At 34.7% G+C, this 22,528-nt stretch overlaps 1 protein-coding gene and 1 long non-coding RNA gene across 2 annotated transcripts in view; one reads left to right on the top strand and one right to left on the bottom strand.

Moving 5' to 3' along the window:
- Positions 1-18,602, top strand: part of LOC125673735 (uncharacterized) — a 29,599-nt gene extending 10,997 nt beyond the window's left edge. Inside the window, exon 4 of the long non-coding RNA XR_008801407.1 lies at positions 17,725-18,602. This is a non-coding gene — a long non-coding RNA (uncharacterized LOC125673735). The remainder of the gene's footprint in view (positions 1-17,724) is intronic.
- A 615-nt stretch (positions 18,603-19,217) lies between these two features.
- On the bottom strand, positions 19,218-21,570 carry LOC125673685 (E3 ubiquitin-protein ligase TRIM71-like). Its single transcript, XM_048910376.2, has 2 exons — positions 21,498-21,570; positions 19,218-21,249 (listed from the first exon to the last, which is right to left on the bottom strand). Exon 2 carries the CDS (start codon positions 21,217-21,219, stop codon positions 19,561-19,563), a length of 1,659 nt encoding a protein of 552 aa, XP_048766333.1. The 5' UTR covers positions 21,220-21,249; positions 21,498-21,570; the 3' UTR covers positions 19,218-19,560.
- Between the last annotated feature and the right edge of the window lie 958 nt (positions 21,571-22,528).

Here is a 22,528-nt window from a genome sequence, read left to right as displayed (position 1 = left end):
CACCCCCCCCCCCCCCCCCCCATCATTTCAAAGATAAGAATTTAATGTGCTTGAAATTGCTCTGCTTCAATATTTTCTCCCGTAAGGGAGGGGGACAACCCCTCCCGAACCATCCTAACCGTGATTTGGTTAGTCCTCAATTGCAAAGCCCCTGTAGTCCAATATCCAGTATCCAGTTAATGTAGGGCTTTTACATGTAATATGTATATCAGATATGTTTTATCCCGTGGGGATCCGGTGTTGTATCATAGACACCCCCCCCCCCCCCGGAAAAACGGGCCCGGAATTGCGCCCCAGCATATAATTTCCCCCTATGTACAAAGTCAGTATAGAGTCTCCCCTTTGGCGGAAAAATCGCCCTGGTATATATAGAACCCCCCCCCCCCCCTATTTCCGGATTTCATTTGTTATAATAGTTTAAGGAAATAGATATGCGCTCATTAATATTACGATATTCATAAAACAAACGAATATTTCTTGTTATTGACATGATGAAGTTGGATTTACACGCTGAAAACATTGAAGTGCATATTGTAAATACAATATGCTTACCAAAAGACTTTAACGATGGTCAATATAAGTAGGATTTTTCGTAAAAAATCGACTATAAGATGTATAATTAAAATATTTGAAAAGTAAAATAGATAAACTGTATAAATAAAAGTAATTAAATTTTCTCGTTTATTTAAATTAAAAAAATCATTTAAGTTCTTCCCAACTTTACTAATTCAAATGTTAGATACTAGTAAATAACGATAAAGACTTAAGATGTCTGAATGAATTTTGATATACCATTACATGATTTGAGCAATTTCCTTTTTATAAAAAATCATAAGATGATGATTGTTCACGATACACACACACAAAAATAATCAGAAGAATTACTGGGTCTAAATAAGCAAGAGAATTCTAGTAATAGAAATGGAAGCAGATACATAGCTAAAATGTAAGAATGGGGGTGTACTGTCATTTAGGGGGAATTTCTATACCGGGACGGTTTTTCCAAGGGGGGTTGGGTTGGACCCGGGTTAATTCTTCGTAAGGGGAAATTCTATTCCAGGTCTATCTTTCCGGGGAGAATGTCTATCCCGGGCCCGTTTTTCCGGAGGGAAAGTCTATGCGGGGGAAAATCTTATGCTTTACAACACCGGGTAGAATAGGTCCTCAGTACTCCTTGCCTGTCGTAAGAGACGACCCAATGGGACAGTCCTTCGGATGAGAACGCAAAAACCGAGGCCCACTGTCTCAACTTCTGTGGCACGATAAATTCCCTCCCTGCTCAAAGGCCGTAAGCACCGAGCATAGGCCTATGTTTTCAGCCCTTCACCGGCAATGGTGACGTCTTCATATGAGTGAAAAATTCTCGAGAGGAAACTTAAACAATATCCTATCAATCAAAACTGAGTCTGTTTTCATATCCATGTAACGTGTGTCTCTAGTACTTAATACATTCTAAGGAACTAAAGATCATGCACCCAATGTTGGGAATGAACTAAGTAAACTTAATTTGTACACTTTTAATGCGATATAGTTTTAGACTTTTTTTTTCATTAATGTATATTAAATATGCGCATGCCAAATATACAGCTTTTAAGAATAGAGATATGCAATCAAAATACTTTAGAGAGTTCTGGTGCTAGTTTTTGCAATAAAAAGAAGAGAGAAAAAAGCAGGAGCTTTCATAGGCTTTGTCCCCTGGAACCACCCAGGACTTTGTCCTGGACTTACTGAGGTCTAAAGGCGGTCTTTAGACCCACCCACCCACCCAGCAATTTCTCCGGGCCCCAAACTGAAATATTGCACCCGCCTCTGAATACAATACATAATTCATGGTTATCTTGCTTTAAAATCAACAAATGTAAATTCATGTAATACTACACAATTGTCTATTACTTGAATGTGGCCATTTGCATGGATCTTGAGAGATAATTCAATTATCCCCTAGATTATAACGCGAGAGTCTGAAGGATAGAGCCAGTCAGACAGCAGAAAGGCATGCGCATGTGCACGCGTGTAGATTCTTCTTTTCCATTATAATTTCATACTAGAGCATTACACACCCGTTTTTATTTGTCAAACTGCGTTTTGGAAATCTTAAAATCTTCAATTCAAAATACCCAGTCTAAGCTTCGATGATTCGGGCTGTATGAACTTCGTAATATCAGGGGCGGGTCCAGGAAATGCGGTTACAGGGAGGGGACGCCACTTTATGAGACAGGGGGTCTGGGGGCCGCCTTGAGGCCCACAGTGGATCCAGAGCAAAGCGCTGGTGGAGTTCAGGGGGGCGAAGCCCCTGGAAGCTCCGGGATTTTACAGGTCTTGAAATATGTCTCCTATTTAGTCATTTGTGAAATTAATAAAATGACTCAAATTTTATGGGTTTTAGAACAAAATTAAGTTCTCCCAATAAAGTAATGCAAGAAATCAAAAGGTTTTGTCAATTATTTCTCCGGGAGTGGAAGAAATTATTGCTTCTTTTATCGTTTTGTACATTTTTCTAAACATGATACCGCGATTTACCTTAAATTTGAAAATTTTAGGTGGGGGGGGGGGGGGGTTGCACTGAATATAGGTGTATGGAAATGTATAGATCTATGTACGTGCATTTTAATAACCAATTGGGACTTCACTTCAGAGTAACACAAACTGGGACTAAAGCATGCCATTCCTAACACTAAAAGCTGGTCTGAATCCCCCCCCCACTCGCTTATATACCCTACAAAATTTACCTGCAATATTACATAGTATTTACTAATGTTAATTATTATAAGTTCTTTTCATTAAAAACATGGAATTTACAAATGGATGAAAAATACAAATTTCACTACATAGACTTAGGTGTACAAGTGGTTTTCGTCAAGTTTCCGCACTCATTTTTCATCTTGAAAGCTTTCTCCCTGCAAAAACTTGGTGTGTCCTGCTGAAACTTGATATATCTACGTTGTTTTCAAGTAGTTTCCGCAACGAAAATTTGCTGAAAGCTGATCAAGTTTGCGCAAATTTCGGTTTGCAGAAACTGTTCTGTTTTAGTATTTACATTGCTATACTGATAGTCTACCGCAAAGTTTTGATAAGTTTCCGCAATATTTTAGTTCTGTATCAGTTTGTACAATATGGTGTATACCAATTTTCAGCTTTGTGGAAACTTACTGAGACTTTATCATCGCCATGTAATTATAATAGGATGTTTGTGTTGCAATCAATATATAGAATTTTTAAAAAGATAACTGAAAACAGTCGGACTAAATGCAAAGACAGCCTGTTACATGTATATTATAATTTGCGGAATGTGTTTTTCCCCTTTCGTTGTTAGTCTCACCCCCTCCCTTTGGGGGGATGGTGGTGGTGGTGTTCATTTGTACTAATGAAGTATCACCTATAAGGTGTCAGTATATTCTGGTAGATTATTGCAATATACATCAGTGGCGGATTTAGAGGGAGCGCAGGCGGAGAAATAAATGACAAAATCTTTTAATTTTTTTAATTACTTTATTGGGAGAACTTAATATTTTCCAAAAAACCCCACCCTTATTCTATTAATTTCACCTTATTAAAATGATAGAAAATACATGTAGTACAAATGACTAAATAGGAGAAATATTTCAAGCCCCATAAAATTTGTAAAACCCAGGAGTTTCCGGGGGCTTCGCCCCCTGGGCCCCAACCAGGGCGCCCCGTAACCACAATTCCTGGATCCGCCCCTGTACATGTAGATATGAGGAGATACTGTCTGCATAAGTTGATTAGGTGGCAGGGGACAGTTTCCTTGGTTTTGAAACATGTGGATAGGGGGTATACACCAAAGTCAGATTATGACAGACTAATGAAAAATCATATTTCCCTTTTATGTCAATACTTGTATTTCATATTAGTGTAGTTAATAAATTATGACCCTAAATTACATGTAATCTATAAATACTGGTGCTGGTGCACAAAACATGCTCTGAGCAGGTTCCCCTTTTTTGCTTTGATTTTCCCTCATTTGGGCTAATCCGCACCACCCCCACACCATCACAGTACCAAACATGGGGATTTAGACACTGTGCACAATCAAGAACCCTATCTGCCCTTCTCAAAAATCTACCTCTCATATGGGGCCATCCACCTTCCCTCACAGCTACAGACCTTTTGCTAGACCCTGCATGTTTTCACCGGAATTTCTTCAGCAACTGACCACGTGTCTTAGTTTCGTATTTGCACCCGTCTATATGCTAGGAATCATGGTGACACCTACATGTTGTAAATCAACATTTTTACTAAGCACTCAGCTACATTTGACATGCATCCTAAAATTATTGTATACATTTTTACACATGTAATATCACTTCAAATACAGGGTAATTCCATTTTTTGAAAAAGTTGACCGGGCCTATAGTCCGAAACTGTCCCCTGCTACCTTAGCTCATCAAACGCACCTCCTGCGATGTGAAAGTGAAAATAGCTGCAATCCTCGCCGGCGGAATTATGGTAAGGTTCAATTTCAGCAACTATTTGCGATAATGTGCTCCACGAAGATTTCCTTAAAGATTACAATTATTCTGAATGAACCCTGTGCTTCCTAATCCCCGTAATGTAGTTCTTGTTCATCAGTGGCGGATCGAGAGGGTTGTAGTCGCTCCACTTTACTTCCATAGTTTTAAACAAAACTGGTCATTTTACCAGTTTGCGATATTCACCCATCTTTGGAGCCGGGGCGGAATAGGCACAAACTTGGGTCGCAATCCGTTCATCCTTTAAACAATTCCTGGATACGCCCTTGCCCACAGGTACCTTAAATATGGATATTACTACCCCCCCCCCCCCACCTTTTTTCATATTTTTTTTTTTGGTGGGAATAATTTCTCTGAAATGTATGAATTCGTAGTCTATTTCATCCCTCTTTCGATTTATGTAATCGTTTCACGCTTTTTTGTAAGCTTTAGAGATTGGCCTTCTACCGGTATAGAGATTGGCCTTCTACCGGTATAATAAAATTCATTTTATTATATACCAGTAGAAGGCCAATCTCTAAATACATGTATCCATACTTCCGGTGCCTGTGCCCTTGCCCGTGGAGAACAATACGTAAAGTGCACTTGTAAATATATTACCATTTTGTCTGTAATGATATTTACGGGTGTATTCAATACCACCTTCTAATAAAAACACGGGGGGGGGGGGGGGGGGGGGGGGGGGGGGGGTGGTATCGTATAGACTCATTATTATCATTACAGACAAAATTACCGGTTCCTGTGATTAATATTGATTTATGTTCACAAAATAAAAATTAAATCAAAATCGGAACCAGGAAAGCTTAATTGATTCCCAACTACATGGAAATGGACATAAGATTTTAATAGTGATATTGTTTAGCTACAGTTCATAATGCATAAGATATAATTGCAAAAGTCTATCTGTTAGTTGGATAATATCTTGTATACAATATAAGAATTTCATAAGTTAACATCAGGGACCTATATACTAACTAGTATATAGGTCCCTGTTAACATCAACACTGTTCCAAGTATCTGATTTAAATCATTACTTCTTTTTACTGGCTAACAATTTATATTTCTATTAATTTGTCTTGAAAATGAAAAATCCATCGTACCACTGGACCTGTTCATAAAATGAAATTGATCCAACTTCGCCCCAAAATCACAGATTAAGCAGTGGCGGATCTAGACCTCACTGTGTGTGTGTGTGTGGGTGTGGAGGGGGGGGGGGGGGCTTTTTTGGTCAAGCAAAGGAGATATGGTTTTGGTATTAAATGTTAATGAAAATTGAAACATCCATACTTCTTCATTATACTAGCCCGAATATTTAGAAGTAATTGTCAAAGTGCACAAATGATCTTACAAAGATTTGGCCTAAAAGCAAAATATGCTTGACCTGGACCATTTAAATTGGCTTTAAAAGTGTTTCAGGTGTTTTCCCCCAAAAAGTCACTAAAATGATTTTAAAAGATTTGAGATGACCTTATAGAAATTAACAAATTTTGCACTAATCAAAATTTATAATCCATAGTTTTGAAATGTTTGAGTGGAGTATGAATGGTTGGTATGAGTGATTATATATCAATTGTACATCTTACCTTTAAAAGTATATATTATGATGCACTTAATTTCTATTTGTACAAATAAATTTTAAAAAATTAAGCCTAAAAAAAAATAATTAAAAAAAATTATTATAATCCGAGTATTAATGTGCATTAAATTATACTTTGTTGTATAATATGAAAAAGGTACAAATTAAACAAATATTAGAAAGAGATTACATATCTTAATGGTAGTATAAGTTAACCACATTCACTAACTGCAAAATTGTAGCTCTCTGAGAAAATATTGGGACAGATCTGTACCAATTAATATTTTCTCAGAGAGCTACAGTTCTGCAGCTATGCATTCACATGATTATGAATTTCACAATATTTCATATGAATTTAAACGTAAAAATTAAAATGTATCCTTTGCATTTGTATTGGGTGATGTATATTGCAACATAATTTTCAATGTTCATGCTGAGAATTGCTTTGCCATTATTTTCCAAATATCACCATATAAGCCTACAATATTACATATTATGTATCAAATGAATTATTTATAATATTGACTGAAATAGCATGATATGTTGATCATGATATGAAATGCTTATAAAAGTATTAGATGGCAAATTACAACCTCACAAAGTCATTCACCCAGTAATTGTAGATAAGGAACAATGAGAAACAAAGCCAGGGGCTTGCTGAGCTGTAAAGAACATCCCATGTGTATTATACACAAAGGGATTAGTTGGGGTAAAAGTCACAAGACAAAACCTGGGTACAGATATAAAAAAAAATGAACAAAATGACCATGCAAGGACAAAGTCAATATTAGAAGTTTATTAAAGCATAATAACAAAATGTCACAGGACATAATACTGATTTTTATATAAATTCAGGGGGGAAATCTGTTCCTTTTGTAAAGTTTACAAAAATCCATGTGTAAAATATATGTTATATTTTTTATGAGATTGTTTTTCAATTTTAAACTATAGATTTTGATAATTATTATTAAATGCTTATTCCTTTTATCATAGCTATTGCAAAATATGAATTAAAATAGGATTTTCTTTTACTGATATAGAATACTAATAGGCTTTGTAATCATTGGGTTTACAAATTGCTACACAAGATCTGACATTTTTCACATAGCTTCTGCGTGCATGCATGTCATTTGATTCCATATCAACATATCAATTAATAAGCAAGATTCAAAATGTGAAATTACTTTGAAAAAAAAAAAAAAACACAACAAAAAACTTGATGACTGATAATCTATAATATGCATGATAGTTCAAATTTTCTTATGAATATATATGTATATCAAATGATATGTCCGAACAATCAATTTGCTATTATTGTACGTACATGTATATGCTTTCATAATTTTGCTGTTGTGTGATAATGAAATATTGTCAAATTAAAAAAAAATGTGAAATTACAATTTAGTGTCCTTAGGTTTGTAATCAAGAATGAAGGAGTAAATGATAACCCAGTGGTGGATCCAGAGGGGGGGTGCTGGTTCAGGAAATTTTGCTAAAATAAAGTAAAAATAACACATTTTGAGGGTGGACCCCCTCCCTTGATAACCAAAATTAATGGTAAATTTCCCCTCTCTCAAAAATTCCTGGATCCATCCCTGTAAGCATTAGACAATCATTAATTTGTCATTCCATTATTCATAATTTCTTCATTGGACACATGGAGTCCAACTCTCACATGTGTGTATATAGACATAATTTCAATTATTTTGAAAATAAAGAGGTCAAAGTACCAAATTGAATTCAATATAAAATATATAAAGAATATCTTATCATGGATATAAAGATTAAAACATTTCAATCATGTTAGTTAATAGATTTTTAGGTCAATTGATTCTCTCATGTGACCTATTGCTAGTGGTCAGCTTCTGTTGTGAGAGTAAACAAAACATCAAGCTTGTAAATATCATGAATTCTGACTCCAGGAGGAACCAAACTTGATATATAGTGTTTATGTGTAAAACATTTAAATTTAGATAACATCTTCCTTAATGCTATTGATGCTTTTAGGTGAAGAAGGAACAGGTAATTGTAAATTTCATGACCTCGATCAGTGATAATAATAATAAAATTTATATACATGCAGCCTTATATAAAACAGTTTATTACTCTAAGGTGCTTTACACAATCTGATTAAAATAAGATCTTTGATCCGCTCCGTTATTGTTATGTCGTTTCAATAAGATCTTTGATCCGCTCCGTTATTGTTATGGAGCGGATCAAAGATCTTATTTATAACAATAACGGAGCGGATCAAAGATCTTATTTTAATCAGATTGTGCTTTACAAGGGCAAGAAGAGGAATGCAACAATAAAATAGAATTAAATGACATTATGACAACTTATAGATGTATCTGTAAATTAAATTATCAAAATAAAACACTATGATTAAGATCAATAGCTAAAAGTTGGTTGGTTTTTTTGGGTTTTTCTTTTTTGGTATTTGATAATTAAAAACACAGTTTATATATACATGTTAGAATCTAAAGGTTTTGATACTAGCTTTAAAATAGATGGAACCAAAATGGTCATAGTAATCACATGTCTTTATGATTTAAAAGAATCCTTCTTTAATTTTGTTGACACTAGAATATTATAAATGATGGATGCATTGTCAAGAAAAACAGAAAGAGATGTACAAAAATTGTGACGCTTGCAACTCCAGGGTTCTGATTCAAGGTCAGATCCAAATAGTGTTAAAAGTGTATATCAAGTTTATAATTGTAAAATGTTTCATCAGTATAGACGCTTTTGGGGGAATGAATTACACCTTATATTATACTTCTACTGAATATTAGAATTTAGCATATAAATGCATGCCTAGAGCAAGAAAAGTTACTGTATTATATAGATTTCATTCATATTGAGGTTAGTAATACTTTTAACTAAATAACTCAGGTGACTGGTAAGGTCAGTGTCTTGTTGATATTTTTGATGTGTGTATGCATGTACGTGTATGTGTGCGTGTGTGTGTGAAATACAAAAAAAATCCATAAAGATTTGTTTCAGAGTTTTGAGTAGTGATCAGTTTTAGCAATCATCAACAGCTAGGGTATGAATCTGTACACTCATCTTTGTTAATTTCTAAAAAGACTTAAATTGCATTTCAAAAGTAGTCAAGTGTTATGTGAAGGAGATATGAGGAATATATGTTCCTGCTAAATGTGTGTGATCATACATTTGGGGTGTCAATGGATGGAAAATCATCTGAAGATCGAAGTTTTGAAGAAATTGAAATACTTTTTTGAATATTAATCAATCTTATTTTCATTCTAAAATCATGTACTCAAAGGAATTTTCTTTCAATTACATATGTAAGTGCATTGAATTGAATTATTTTTTTTATTTCTGACTTACATTTAAAACAGTTATGTTTGTCATTTTGTTTCTCAAAGTAGAAAATATTTTCATGTAGATTTTTCTTCCAAGATTATTATTCCTTAGGTTTCAATTTAGAACATTCAAGTAGAAGAAAATAAGACTCTAAAAAAGGAGGTTTCCATGTGAATTGAGAGAAAGAAATGAAAATTATAAATTCTGTGGTGACATTAAATTTCATTTCATAATTTTGCCAGCTATAATAAGGTATGATATGAGATTCAGGGTGGTACATTTATGTGCATACATGTACCTTGTATCTCCAATTGAAAATTGATTGCTTTAAATCAATTTCAACATTATGAATATCCTACAAAAGTAAAACATAATGATTTAAAGTTAAAAAAACACATTGTTTCACTCCTGAAACCTTGACCTCACATGGATATATATTGGTATTTAGTGTTGGTAGGTTTTGGTTCTTTTTGGGTGGATTTTGGATAATGTAGTGAATTTCAGTTAGTTGTAGCACAGTAACATGGAGTGAGCTTGCTTGCTTCCTGATATCTAGTCAATCACTTTTTAAGACATACATATTTTTCAAACTCGCATTGCACATATTTGTTTACATTTTTGGTAGTAGTGTTTTATATGCTCACTATATATGTCATCTTCATATATAGATGTGTAATTGTTTGCAAAAAGAGGAGACATCTAAATTCCTAATAAAAATGATAATTACATTTAAATCATAATTGTGCACTTCATGTACTTTTTACATGCAAAATCATTTCATATAATTATATGGTTTTTGTACTTTCTGTCCATATCTGTAAGTCTGTCTGTCACAAAGTCTTAAATTGTGCATTAAAATGCTTCTCCTCCTGTATGGATTATCTGATAAACTTGAAACTTTGTACAATGCTTCATTGCCATTTGCAGATGTGCACATTGTTGGGAGAGGATTTATTGTTATCCTAAAAGTTATAGTGGTTCGATCCAAGAGGGATGCGGGTGTAAAATAGCTTGTGACCATTTCTCCTAGTTGCAAACATATTGGAGAGTCTTAAATTTTTTTTTTACAATACTTCATTATCATTTAATGATGTCTAGATTTCTCTGACCCAGGTATCTAATATTTTCCTAAAATCTACAGTGGATCAAAAACAAGTATTTTAAGTGTTGTTTTTTTTACCCTTTATTGAATAATCTTTGTAAAATTGCATGTGCAAAAGTAAAGATGCATTGAAAATTCAATTACAAAATTAAACATTTCACTGGTTTGTTAAGGTACTCACTACACTAAAGCTTTATGACACTATGTTACATGATGACGATTTAAATGTTTTGGGAAAGTATTTGTATTGATCGATTTATTCGTCCATAACACCATAGCTAAGTGGTTAATTAATAAAGCATTGGGCAAGAGAGAGAGAGAGAGAGAGAGAGAGAGAGAGAGAGAGAGAGAGAGAGCATTGGGCTGGTGAACTACAGATCTTGAGCTCAAATCCACCAGTCTTTTGTTCATGTGTTGAAATAATATTTTTGAAAATCATGTTTTTATCCAAATTTGCATTTTTTGCTGTTTTTGGCATACACACTTATTGTATATCATCAGATCTTTTTTAAAATATTAAATCAATTTGTACTGATTTGAGAAACTATTTCCCGGTGTAGTGAGCCACCTTAAATGTAAACATAAAAAGACTCCAGTCTTTGTTTACATGACACAGAATGAAGGCTAAAATTTTATTCCTGCATCCAGAAGGTTAAAATTTTGGCTGTGAACACAGATTCAGTTATACTTTTCATGTTTAACATTTAAAAAAATGAAAACAAAATTAAAAAAAACAAAACAAAAACGTAAACGTCCTGCTTGAGAATTTTTCACTTGTATGGAGACGTCACCATTGCCAGTGAATTAAGGGCTGCAACATTTAGGTCTATGCTCGGTGCTTATGCCCCTTTGAGCAGGGGTGGATTAATATTGTGTCACACATTTAGGTAATGTCATATAACTGTAAATAATGTCTCTAGAGGATTTGGGTGTTGCTCAACCGGAAATTTAATAAATTAATGCATAAGATTGGGTCATACTTCTTTTTGGACTAGAACATCCAGGACTGAACTTTCTTAGGGTCGAGATGTCTGTTAACCGTTTATTCGTATTTACCTGTCAAAGTCTTTTTGACGCTTAAGGTATAGGAGAAAGTACTTTGACTTCAGAATGAATGTGATTGTCAGAGGGAGAATGATGGACCGAAGCATGCATTTTGTAAAATGATTCTTGTGTTGTTAAATCTTCGAGAATCTTGTTGGAGATGTCTGATTCGGTTCACGAAACAACTTAGCATCATCTAGCAGTAGCAGATTTCACCGTAAGCACTTAATTAACACTAATTTTAATATATTGTAAACAAATTGTAACTGTAAGCTAGGCTATTCCAAAATTCCACAACATATCAGAGGAACCGGTAATTTAGGCTATACATAATGATAAGAGTAGGGGTATATACCACACACCCCTAATAAAAGCACTGGGATTACTGAATCAGAATGACAATTGGGGTGGGGACGATAAAAGCAGAATTTTCGAATTATTTTGAAGCGAAGTTTTGAGTAAGAAATGGTGCCATTCCTTTGGGGTTATTTTTTTCATTGGGGATGGTACCATAGGGCCTACTATTATTATTACAGACAAAAATACCGGTTCCTGTGAATATTCACACCTGACGACCTGTAAAGGGTTGTAAATAGTGAATGTGAACAGCTGCATGTAAATAAGTTAGTGTTCTAACTGCATAATTTAATACCGTTCAATTTTATTCTAATATTTTTGTGATAGGATTATATGTATACAATTAAAATTGCATGGGAAAGAGTTTAGTAATGCAGAGCTCTAATATAATTTAATTTCTCATGTTGTTTAGACATTTATCCATTAACACATGTATAGCTAGGTCTACATAATTTAGGAGTGTAATTACTAGATATAAAGTTAATGTCATTCCTTAGCTTGCAAGTACATTCTTAAGAATCATGACAAACAACACTCTTTAAGATACAATTTTCTGCTTTATTACTATATTCATGGGATAAAAGTCCCCATCCTGTGTTTTATTTGGGATATTTATTCCCATTCATGCTCAAATAGGATATTCACTGCCATTTCATGTTCATTATGGGACATTTCCTCCTATGGGACATTGTATCCCATTTTGAATTTAAAAATGGGAGTTAAAATCCTATGGGAGAAATTATATTTTTTCTCCCATGGGATTTTTGGTGGGAGTGAAAATCCCCCAAGTGGGATTAAAAATCCCTCCAAAATCCCATGGGATTTTTTGATTTCAGGTGAAATATCTTAAAAACTACAATAGTTACAAGTGTAAATGTTGGTGCATGTCTTGTGGACATAAAATCCCATCTTTTTTTGTAAAGGGTTTATTTGTATCCTTAATAAAAGGGTTGGCGAAACTCCGGACTTTTGTCGTGTCCAGAGTTAAATGTCGCACTGTTTTTATCATTTTTAGACCACCATCCTCATATTTCTTGACAATTACATCCTTCTTTACCCTGTGGGTTGAACAACCCCACACAAAGGAGAAAAATAGCTTTTCTAATTCTTTACAATAGGCAATAGATGGGTTAAGGATGGACATCAGGATATGATTCAACAATGGTAACACTAATGTTTTAATAACTGTTATCTTTCCAATGGGAGTTAAATATCTCTTCCCCCATTGATTTAGCATAGATTTGATTTTTACTAATTTTGGATCATAATTTAATTTAGGTATATTTTGCAAGTCGACATCAAAATGTATTCCTAGTAAAGTGAATTTAGTAGTACTCCAATTAAATTTACAGTTGGGAATAAGAACATCGTTACTGTATTTTTTTTAGCCAATCCATACTGTTTGAGTTTTTGTGTAATTCATACATAGTCCAGACATTTCTGAGAAAGCATGTAAAGTTTTAAAAGTTTCCGAAAGACTTTCTTCACTACCATCAAGAATGATTGACGTGTCATCGGCAAGTTGGGAAATTTTTCTCTCCACATTACCAACTGTTATGCCTTTAATTTTTTTATTTTTTCTTATTTCTATTGCCAAAATCTCTGCACATATCAAAAAAATAAACGGAGATAAAGGATCCCCTTGTCTACAGCCTCTTTGAACATCAAAGACCTCAGATAGGTTGCCACCTTGGTTAATTGTTGATGTTATATTAATGTAGAAGAGTTTAACCCATGTTCTAATGGAAGGACCAAAGTTGAATTAGTTTAAAGTTTTTTTGTATAAAATTCCATGATAAAGTATCAAAGGCTTTTTCAACATCAATGAGTAATAAAAGACCAGGGATTTCTTCTTCTTCAGTATAATGCATTATATCATATATCAATCTAGTATTTTCGCCTATATACCTGTTGGATATGAATCCTGTTTGATCTGGGTCTATTATTTTGTCTAAATATTTTTTAAATCTAGCTGCAATAGTTCCCGATGCAATTTTATAGACTGTGTTTAGCAATGAAATTGGTCGCCAGTTTTTTAGATAGTGTTTTGGTTTATCTCCCTTTGGTAACAGTGTAATTACCCCATGTCTTTGTGTGATGGACAACATATTATTTCTATATCCATAATTAACAGATCTAACAACATACACACCGATATATTTCCAAAAAACTTTGAAAAACTCTGTAGAAAAACCATCAGATCCTGGTGATTTATTTGATTTCATATTGAAAAGTGTCTTTGATGCCTCAGGTAAAGTGATTTCCCCCTCTAGGCTTTTAGACTCCCCTTCTGAAAGTTTAGGAATATTGTCATATGCTAGCTCAATATTTTTATCTAAATCTGCATTATCTAGATTGTTTTTATATAAATTTTCATAAAAAGATTTTGTTTCAATCAGAATTTTTGACTGATCATGGATCATATCACCATTATCCATTTCCAACTTCGGAATGATCTTACTTGTAAAATTTCTTGATTCGAGTTGACAAAAATAGCTTGATGGTTTTTCCCTTTCCTCTACCCATTTAGCTCTACTTCTGATATAATTTCCTTGTAATTTATGTTTTATAATTTTTTCAAGCTCTTGTTTTTTTTTATTATATAACTCATTTATATTGCCTTCAGAAATATTTTCCTCAATACTTTTTATTTCTTTCATTAACTCCTGCTCTTCTTTGTGTTTTTTCTTTTTGATATAAGAAGAATAAGAAATACTTTTACCTCTTATTTCAAATAGCAAGGTTTCAAAGAATAACTGATTATTGATAGTGAAGAAAATGTTTTCATCTGGAAGTCTGCGTAAATTCTCCATGTTGTAAACCGGGACTGCATATTGTTTTTTAACCTGTGCAATTTTATTTCTAATGCTTTCTAAATAAACATCATCTTAAAGTAGGGAGTTGTTGAATTTCCATAGCCCCCTTCCTTTTTTGAATTCATTGAAAGTTAATGACAAAGATATTGCAGAGTGGTCTGACCTGTAACTAGATTCAATATTGCAAGTATTTAAGCTTGACAGTAAAGATCCAGATAGTAAAAAAAAATCTAGTCTACTTGAGGCCAGTGAATTTTACGGTCGGGTCAGTGAAAATTAAAAATCAGGAAGTCCGATTGGCTTGTAGACTTTTTTGTAAGTCACATAAAATATAATGTTGGATTTAGATATTCTAAACGTCTTATTTGCTTAAATTTTCCATCAAAATAAAAATAAATAAAAAAAATAACACATAAAGTAAGTGTTTGGACATCGTGGTTTGTTTATTTCGTAAAGAAAGATAACTATACTTGTAATTGTCAAGATAACTTGTACGTTGATCACGTGAATATTAAACTTGTTAAAAAAACAAAAATGGCCATGTTTAGTATCGCACTGCACACCGGTAATTGCTGCTTTATGGCATTGTCCAATTAAAATGAACTTAGTCAATTGCAGTTATCTCTGATTTTATGCAATTTCTATAGTTTATAGAATTAATTATCTTAGACGAGGCTACTTCCTAAGGTGCGTTCGGGCTGTTTTCATGTATGAAAAATACGTGAATTTTTAGTCTTGTTGTTTGCTGGCGAAGAGAAAGAGAATATACTGTTTACGGTGTTATTTTTCTGGTATCAACAGAAAGGATGTCTTCGGGTGGATATTAATACGAGTAATAACCATAGTTTCAATAATTTAATTGTACACTTTTACAATGCATTCCATGATATATGTGATAAACATATGAAAATTTAGGGGGCCGGTAAATTTCAGTGTGGGCCAGTAAATTCAGACAGTTCACTGGTCCGACTGGCCAGCAAGTTTTAAATGTTTTCGTGAAGACTGTGAAAAATATCTGTTTCAATGAATAGGCATTTTTGACATTGTGCAATTTTTAGCTCACCTGAGCTGAAAGCTCAAGTGAGCTTTTCTGATCGCATTTTGTCCGTCGTCTGTCTGTCTGTTAAACTTTTCACATTTTCGACTTCTTCTCCAGAACCACTGGGCCAATTTCAACCAAACGTGGCCAAAAGCATCCTTGGGTGAAGGGCTTTCAAGTTTGTTTAAATGAAGGGCCATGTCCCTTTCAAAACGGAGATAATCACAAAAATATAAAAATAGGGTGGGGTCATTTAACAATCTTCTTCTCAAGAACCACTAAGCCAGAAAAGCTGAGATTTACATGAAAGCTTCCTGACATAATGCAGATTCAAGTTTGTTCAAATCATGGGCCCCTGGGGTAGGATGGGGCCACAAGGGGGGATCAAAGTTTTACATACAAATATATAGGGAAAATCTTTAAAATTCTTCTTCTCAAGAACCACTAAGCCAGAAAAGCTGATTTTTACATGAAAACTTTCTGACATAGTGTAGATTCAAGTTTGTTCAAATCATGGCCCCCAGGGATAAGATGGGGCCCCAAGGGGAGATCAAAGTTTTACACACAAATATATAGGGAAAAACTTTAAAAATCTTCTTCTCAAGAACCACTAAGCCAGAAAAGCTGAGATTTACATGAAAGCTTCCTGACATAATGCAGATTCAAGTTTGTTCAAATCATGGGCCCCTGGGGTAGATGGGGCCACAAGGGGGGATCAAAGTTTTACATACAAATATATAGGGAAAATCTTTAAAAATCTTCTTCTCAAGAACCACTAAGCCGGAAAAGCTGAGATTTACATGAAAGCTTCCTGACATAATGTAGATTCAAGTTTGTTCAAATCATGGGTCCCGGGGGTTGGATGGGGCCACAATAGGGGATCAAAGTTTTACATACAAATATAGAGGAAAAATCTTAAAATCTTCTTCTCAAGAACCACTGAGCCAGAAAAGCTGATTTTTACATGAAAACTTTCTGACATAGTGCAGATTCAAGTTTGTTCAAATCATGGCCCCCGGGGGTAGGATGGGGCCACAAGGGGGATAAAAGTTTTACATACAAATATATAGTTAAAATCTTTTTCTAAATAACCACTGAGTCAGAAAAGCTGATATATACAAGAAAACTTTCTGACATAGTGTAGATTCAAGTTTGTTCAAATCATGGGCCCCTGGGGTAGATGGGGCCACAAGAGGGGATCAAAGTTTTACATACAAATATATAGGGAAAATCTTTAAAAATCTTCTCAAGAACCACTAAGCCGGAAAAGCTGAGATTTACATGAAAACTTCCTGACATAATGTAGATTCAAGTTTGTTCAAATCATGGGTCCCGGGGGTTGGATGGGGCCACAATAGGGGATCAAAGTTTTACATACAAATATAGAGGAAAAATCTTTAAAAATCTTCTTCTCAAGAACCACTGAGCCAGAAAAGCTGATTTTTACATGAAAACTTTCTGACATAGTGCAGATTCAAGTTTGTTCAAATCATGGCCCCCGGGGGTAGGATGGGGCCACAAGGGGGATAAAAGTTTTACATACAAATATATAGTTAAAATCTTTTTCTAAATAACCACTGAGTCAGAAAAGCTGATATATACAAGAAAACTTTCTGACATAGTGCAGATTCAAGTTTGTTCAAATCATGCCCCCCGGGGGGTAGGATGGAGCCACAAGTGGGGGGGGGGGGGGTCGAAGTTTTACATACAAATATAGGAAAAAGCTTTACAAATTTTCTTCTCAAGAACCATTGGGCCAAAGAAGTTGATATTTACATGAAAGCTTTCTGACATAGTGTAGATTCAAGTTTGCAAAGGGTAGTTTGGGCCATAATAGGGACTAAGGTTTTACATGCAAATATATATAGAAAGTCTTCAGATATGGGCCAAGGTGACTCAGGTGAACGATGTGGTCCATGAGCTTCTTGTTTTTAAAAACAATGTCTCTGAACCAACAAAACTATTTTCAGGTAACATCATTGAGTACAAAAGAAATGTACCTTCACAGCAGACAACTTATAACATTTTGACAAGAAATTGGGACTGCCTGCCATTCAACCATTGTACATATATGAATTTACCAGTCCTGTTGTGAAGAAACTTATTTCATCCTCTTTCAAGGGCCATGTTATTTAGGATTTTAACTACTTGTCCTGCATCACAAGCTTAAAAAGACTTCATAATCTGGCTGCAGATGGAACTGCATGGTTTGAAATCCTCATAGGAATTCTGAGAAGCATGGAGGCCTATTAACCAGATAATGAGATTGTTATGAGATTGATCACTGTCCGTTATCTTCACCTTGAATAATGACAAGATTTCATAGCTTGAGGAGTACCAGGAAAATTTACTTGCAGCAAAAATGTACATAAAGAGAGACTCACTCAAGCATGAATGTGGAATAATTATAAAGATGCAGTAGAGAGAGAGAGAGAGAGAGAGAGAGAGAGAGAGAGAGAGAGAGAGAATTATATGGTGATATAATTAAACTCATTGTCTTCAATGGGTATGTCATGTCAGTAGAGAATCATGATTCATATGGTGATATTTTTCAATTATATACTCGTTTCAGTGCAATGGCATTGTACAAATAAATATTTTAAGTGTTGTTAGGGAAAGTGGTTGCTATGGTGATATGTGTAAACATATTGTCTTCCATGGGTCCGACATGTCAGTAAATAATTACATGTTGATATATTTGTATTATATTCTCATTTGAAGGCAATTGGAATTGTACAGTTTGAAATGTTTGCTTGTTGCTAGGGAAAATTGGTTGCTATGGTGATATAGTTAAACCTGATGTCTTCATTGGATTCAACATATCAGTAGAAAATCATATATTGGTATATTTTCATTAGGTTCTCATTCCAGTGCAATTTAATCATACAACTTTAAATTTTATGTGCGTTGCTAAGGAAAATCAGTTGCTATGGTGATATGGTTAAAGTCTGATTTCTCCAATTGGTTTGAAATGTCAATAAATTAAAGTGAACCCAGATGATTTGTATTTATTTTCAGTTAATAGAATCATTTTAATGCATATATTGCAGATATTCTTGTTTTATTATGTTGGAAATGGGCCTGAAAGAGTTGCCTAGCAACCGTTACTATGTGCATTCCAACTCTTTTGATTTTTATTTTGAGTACACTTAGCATTGATTGTTTAGAAAATATGTATCAAAATTTGGCACTTTTCGGATAACTAAAGTAATATGTATTTAAAATACCTTAAAATTGTGGAATTTACAGAAAATTGATAAATATTAAAACAATGCCTATTCCAAAGTCCTCTACAGATACCATATAATAGTATTTCATTAGTATTGTACATTTTTATATTGAAGTAACATTTACCTCGCCTAAATAAATTATCATTATGTTTGAAAAATTATTATTTTCATTTTTATACAAATTTTAAGAAGTATGTATTTCTGCACTTTACAAAACCCAATACAGTGGTTGCTATGGAAACACAAATGCTTTAATTTCCATAGCAACCATTGATGCACAATTTTTTTACTCTGCATGTCTTCATATATCATTATTATGAAGAGTTATGGAAAGTTTCATGAAAATCCAAGATTATCAGTATGCCACCTTCTACATGATTCTTACGTGGACTGCTACTTAATTACGTCACAAACTCAGGGCTGTAATTAACAAGGAACTGTAATTAACACAGATCTGTAATTAACATGGCACTGTAATTAACACAAGGCTGTAAATTGCACTGTGTTTAGAAATGTAATTAACACTGTGTAGAGATGTAATTAACAACGTGCTGAGATCTGTAATTAACACTGTGTTTATAGATACTGAATTTTCTTCACTTTATTATCTCCATCAGCCACAAAGAGGTTGTCTCTGATGTCCACACATAAACCCCATGGACGGCGTAAACCACAGTGAATGTAGCGGAGGAACTGTCCGTCCTGATCTAGGATGTGGATACGGTCATTGTTAAAGTCTGTTGTCAGGATGTGACTCTGACTGTCTGTAGTGATGCCGCGTGGATAAAATGATTGCTCGGTATTAGAGGGATGACCAGTGTATCTAAATCGGAGTTTTCCTGACTGATTGACCACCACTACTGCACTAGCTTTATTGTCAGCCACACAGATATCCAGGTTCCTGTTCTCACTGAGGTATTTATTGTAACCACCAGGTGAGTAGAGAGGACGACCCTGATCATCAAACTGAATGCTTTGTTTCTCTGTGGAGCCGGAGTAACGCACGACTTTGGATTGTTTGTAATCATCACTGACCATGGTAACCAGGAGATGGTTAGAGGCGGAACAGCAGACGAAGATAGGTCTCCACCCTTGCAGTGTGATCACGGTCTGTATCTGTTTATTCTTAACTAAGTTTATAGTTCCTTTATCAGAGTCAGTATGAACAAGATCTCCGTCCCGTGTCACTGCTATGTCCCCTGGCCAGTTCCCTGACTTGGTTTTTATTGATATCAGTAGTTTACCCCGGAGGTTGAGGAGCTTCATGATTTCGTTATTCCCGCATGTCCAGACTTGATCTTCACTCAGACAGCTAACACTGTATGGTCTATACCCAGTGTCTGTGGTGGCGGTGAGGCGCGCTTCATCAAGTAATGGTTTGACTGGAGGAGACGATACAGCTTCTGCTGACTTCATTGTGTCGCCATGTTCTGTGTTAATGGATAATGGCGACAGAGAACCGAACATTTCATTGAGCTGATCTTTGTTTATTTTCTGAGGAGAGAAACTCGGTAATGTGACTCGGACTTTAGGCGGTAATGTTCTAAATTCGGAATTCCTAGATTTGTAAGATGAGGTTAAGGAGACGTCATTGGAGTCCAGTATTTTCTTCAGGTCCTGAATGATCTGTCTGAGTTCTGTAATTCGGTTTGTAACTTCATCTGTATTTTTATTCAGAGCGGCCAGGTGTTTGTTTTTCATCTCTGCAATGTCGGATTTCCTCTTGTTGACAATGGCGGTAATCTCCCGGTGTAAGATTTCTCCTTGTTGATCAGCGGCTGTTGTCAGTTTTCCGTATTTCGTTTCTAACTCGGCTTTCTCAGTTTGGACATCGGACGCCATTTCTTCATATCGCGGGTAAATTCTGGTCTCGAATTCTTCTAAATCTTTTTGTAAACTTTGTGTTTTAGATTCGAGTTTTTCCAGAACATCTGATATTTTGTGGCCTCTGTGTTTATCTGAGGAGATGCAGGTAGAACAGACAGGAATATCACATTTCTCACAGAACAGTTCACAATGTTTGTCGGCGTGTTTCGGACATTTTGGGTACTTAGGGGTAGACTTTATGTGTTCTATAAAGGGCACGACATTGTGATCTTTAGAGGAATCGGAGAGATGTTTACCGACACAGATAACACAGAGATTTATATGACAAAGTTTACAGTGACTCTGTAGGGGGGCAGTTTTACAGAGGTCACACAGTAGGACGTCCTGGGCACTGCGCCGGGGATGCATTTCTGATGTCAGGGTCACACGAGAAGTTCACTGTCAATTAAAAGATGAATGTTAATATTGAAGATTTTGTCAGGTCAAATACGGTCATTGATTTTAATATTTTTAAATGGAAAGATATGTTGATCATTATACTAAAATACACACCCCTCATTCAAATTTGTTGGAAATTATCAAAGTGATCAGATCTATATCATTGATAACATATCCAACCCTATCTATCTCATTCAATATTAATGACTCTGTAGTATCAGAATGCTTTAGATATAATTCTGTCTCACCTAAAAATCCAACATGGCTGCCCTGTTATTTCGACCTTCCGTCTAGTCCTGAGAATTAAATAGCAGTGCGGCGTGTCAGCCTGTATACACTATATACGTGTTATCGATTCTTTAAATAGTTTTAACGTTTGACCTAGTTCATGTCGGGTAGCAACATGTATGTCAACAGTTACGTCAGGAGATACGATTTTCTTTCCTGAAACAAGTTGATCACATATACATGAATATACACTTCATATATTGATATTGATATACAAAAATGACCGCGCGTTGTTAGTTAGACTTGCTCAAGTCTCTAATGTTTAATAATCATTGCTCTCTTTAATACTTTTGACAATGCCAAACATATGTTTGGTGACATTAAGTATGGCAGAGAGCAGATATTTAGACTTCTGAAACACAAAAAAATTTGAACGAAATGATAAAGTAATAAAAACAACATAGAGACTTGAGCAAGTCTAGTTGTTAGTTAAAAAGAATATCTATGAAATAAAGTAATATTGATAATAATTATTAAAAAAAAAACCCGGCAATATCTGTTGGTAGTGGGGGGTGGGGAGGTGTTATTTCATATAGTGGAGCCTCATTTGTGTTGAAAAAAAACAAACAAAACAACTCTAATCTGAATCTCACATATTGTACAAAAATACGCTTTAAAAAAAATCATTTTTAATACTTTTGTTTTTCGTACATAGGTACATGTTTTTACTTTCATATAGACGTTGTCAGCGTTGTCAGTTTTAGATAAAGTGCTACAAATACCAGCACGTACACGTAGGATTTTGTATCATTAAAGGTGTATTAGGGAAACTATACACGATTGCAAAGTTCGTATCAGCGAGGTTATTTTTTATCTTGCCAACACTAACCTTAATATCTGGACCCCCCCCCCCCCCTTCCCGAATCGTGTGGAAAATACCAGACGGGTTTTAGTTGATAAAGAATGTTGTACAGATAGGGTCATGTGCAAATGTTTCTTAAAGCTATTACGATAACACAGCACACCGTCGCGCTATCACTCTAGCACACAA

The sequence above is a fragment of the Ostrea edulis genome, chromosome 3 (genome assembly GCF_947568905.1).
Source record: "Ostrea edulis chromosome 3, xbOstEdul1.1, whole genome shotgun sequence".
NCBI classification, from domain to species: Eukaryota; Metazoa; Mollusca; class Bivalvia; order Ostreida; family Ostreidae; genus Ostrea; species Ostrea edulis.
The sequence above is the reverse complement of the archived record's forward strand: the minus strand, read 5'-3'. Positions and strand labels throughout refer to the sequence as shown.

Bases quoted from the DNA above. Each gene is read 5' to 3' on its own strand.
- LOC125673685 (XM_048910376.2), bottom strand. From the start codon at position 21,219: ATGCATCCCCGGCGCAGTGCCCAGGACGTCCTACTGTGTGACCTCTGT.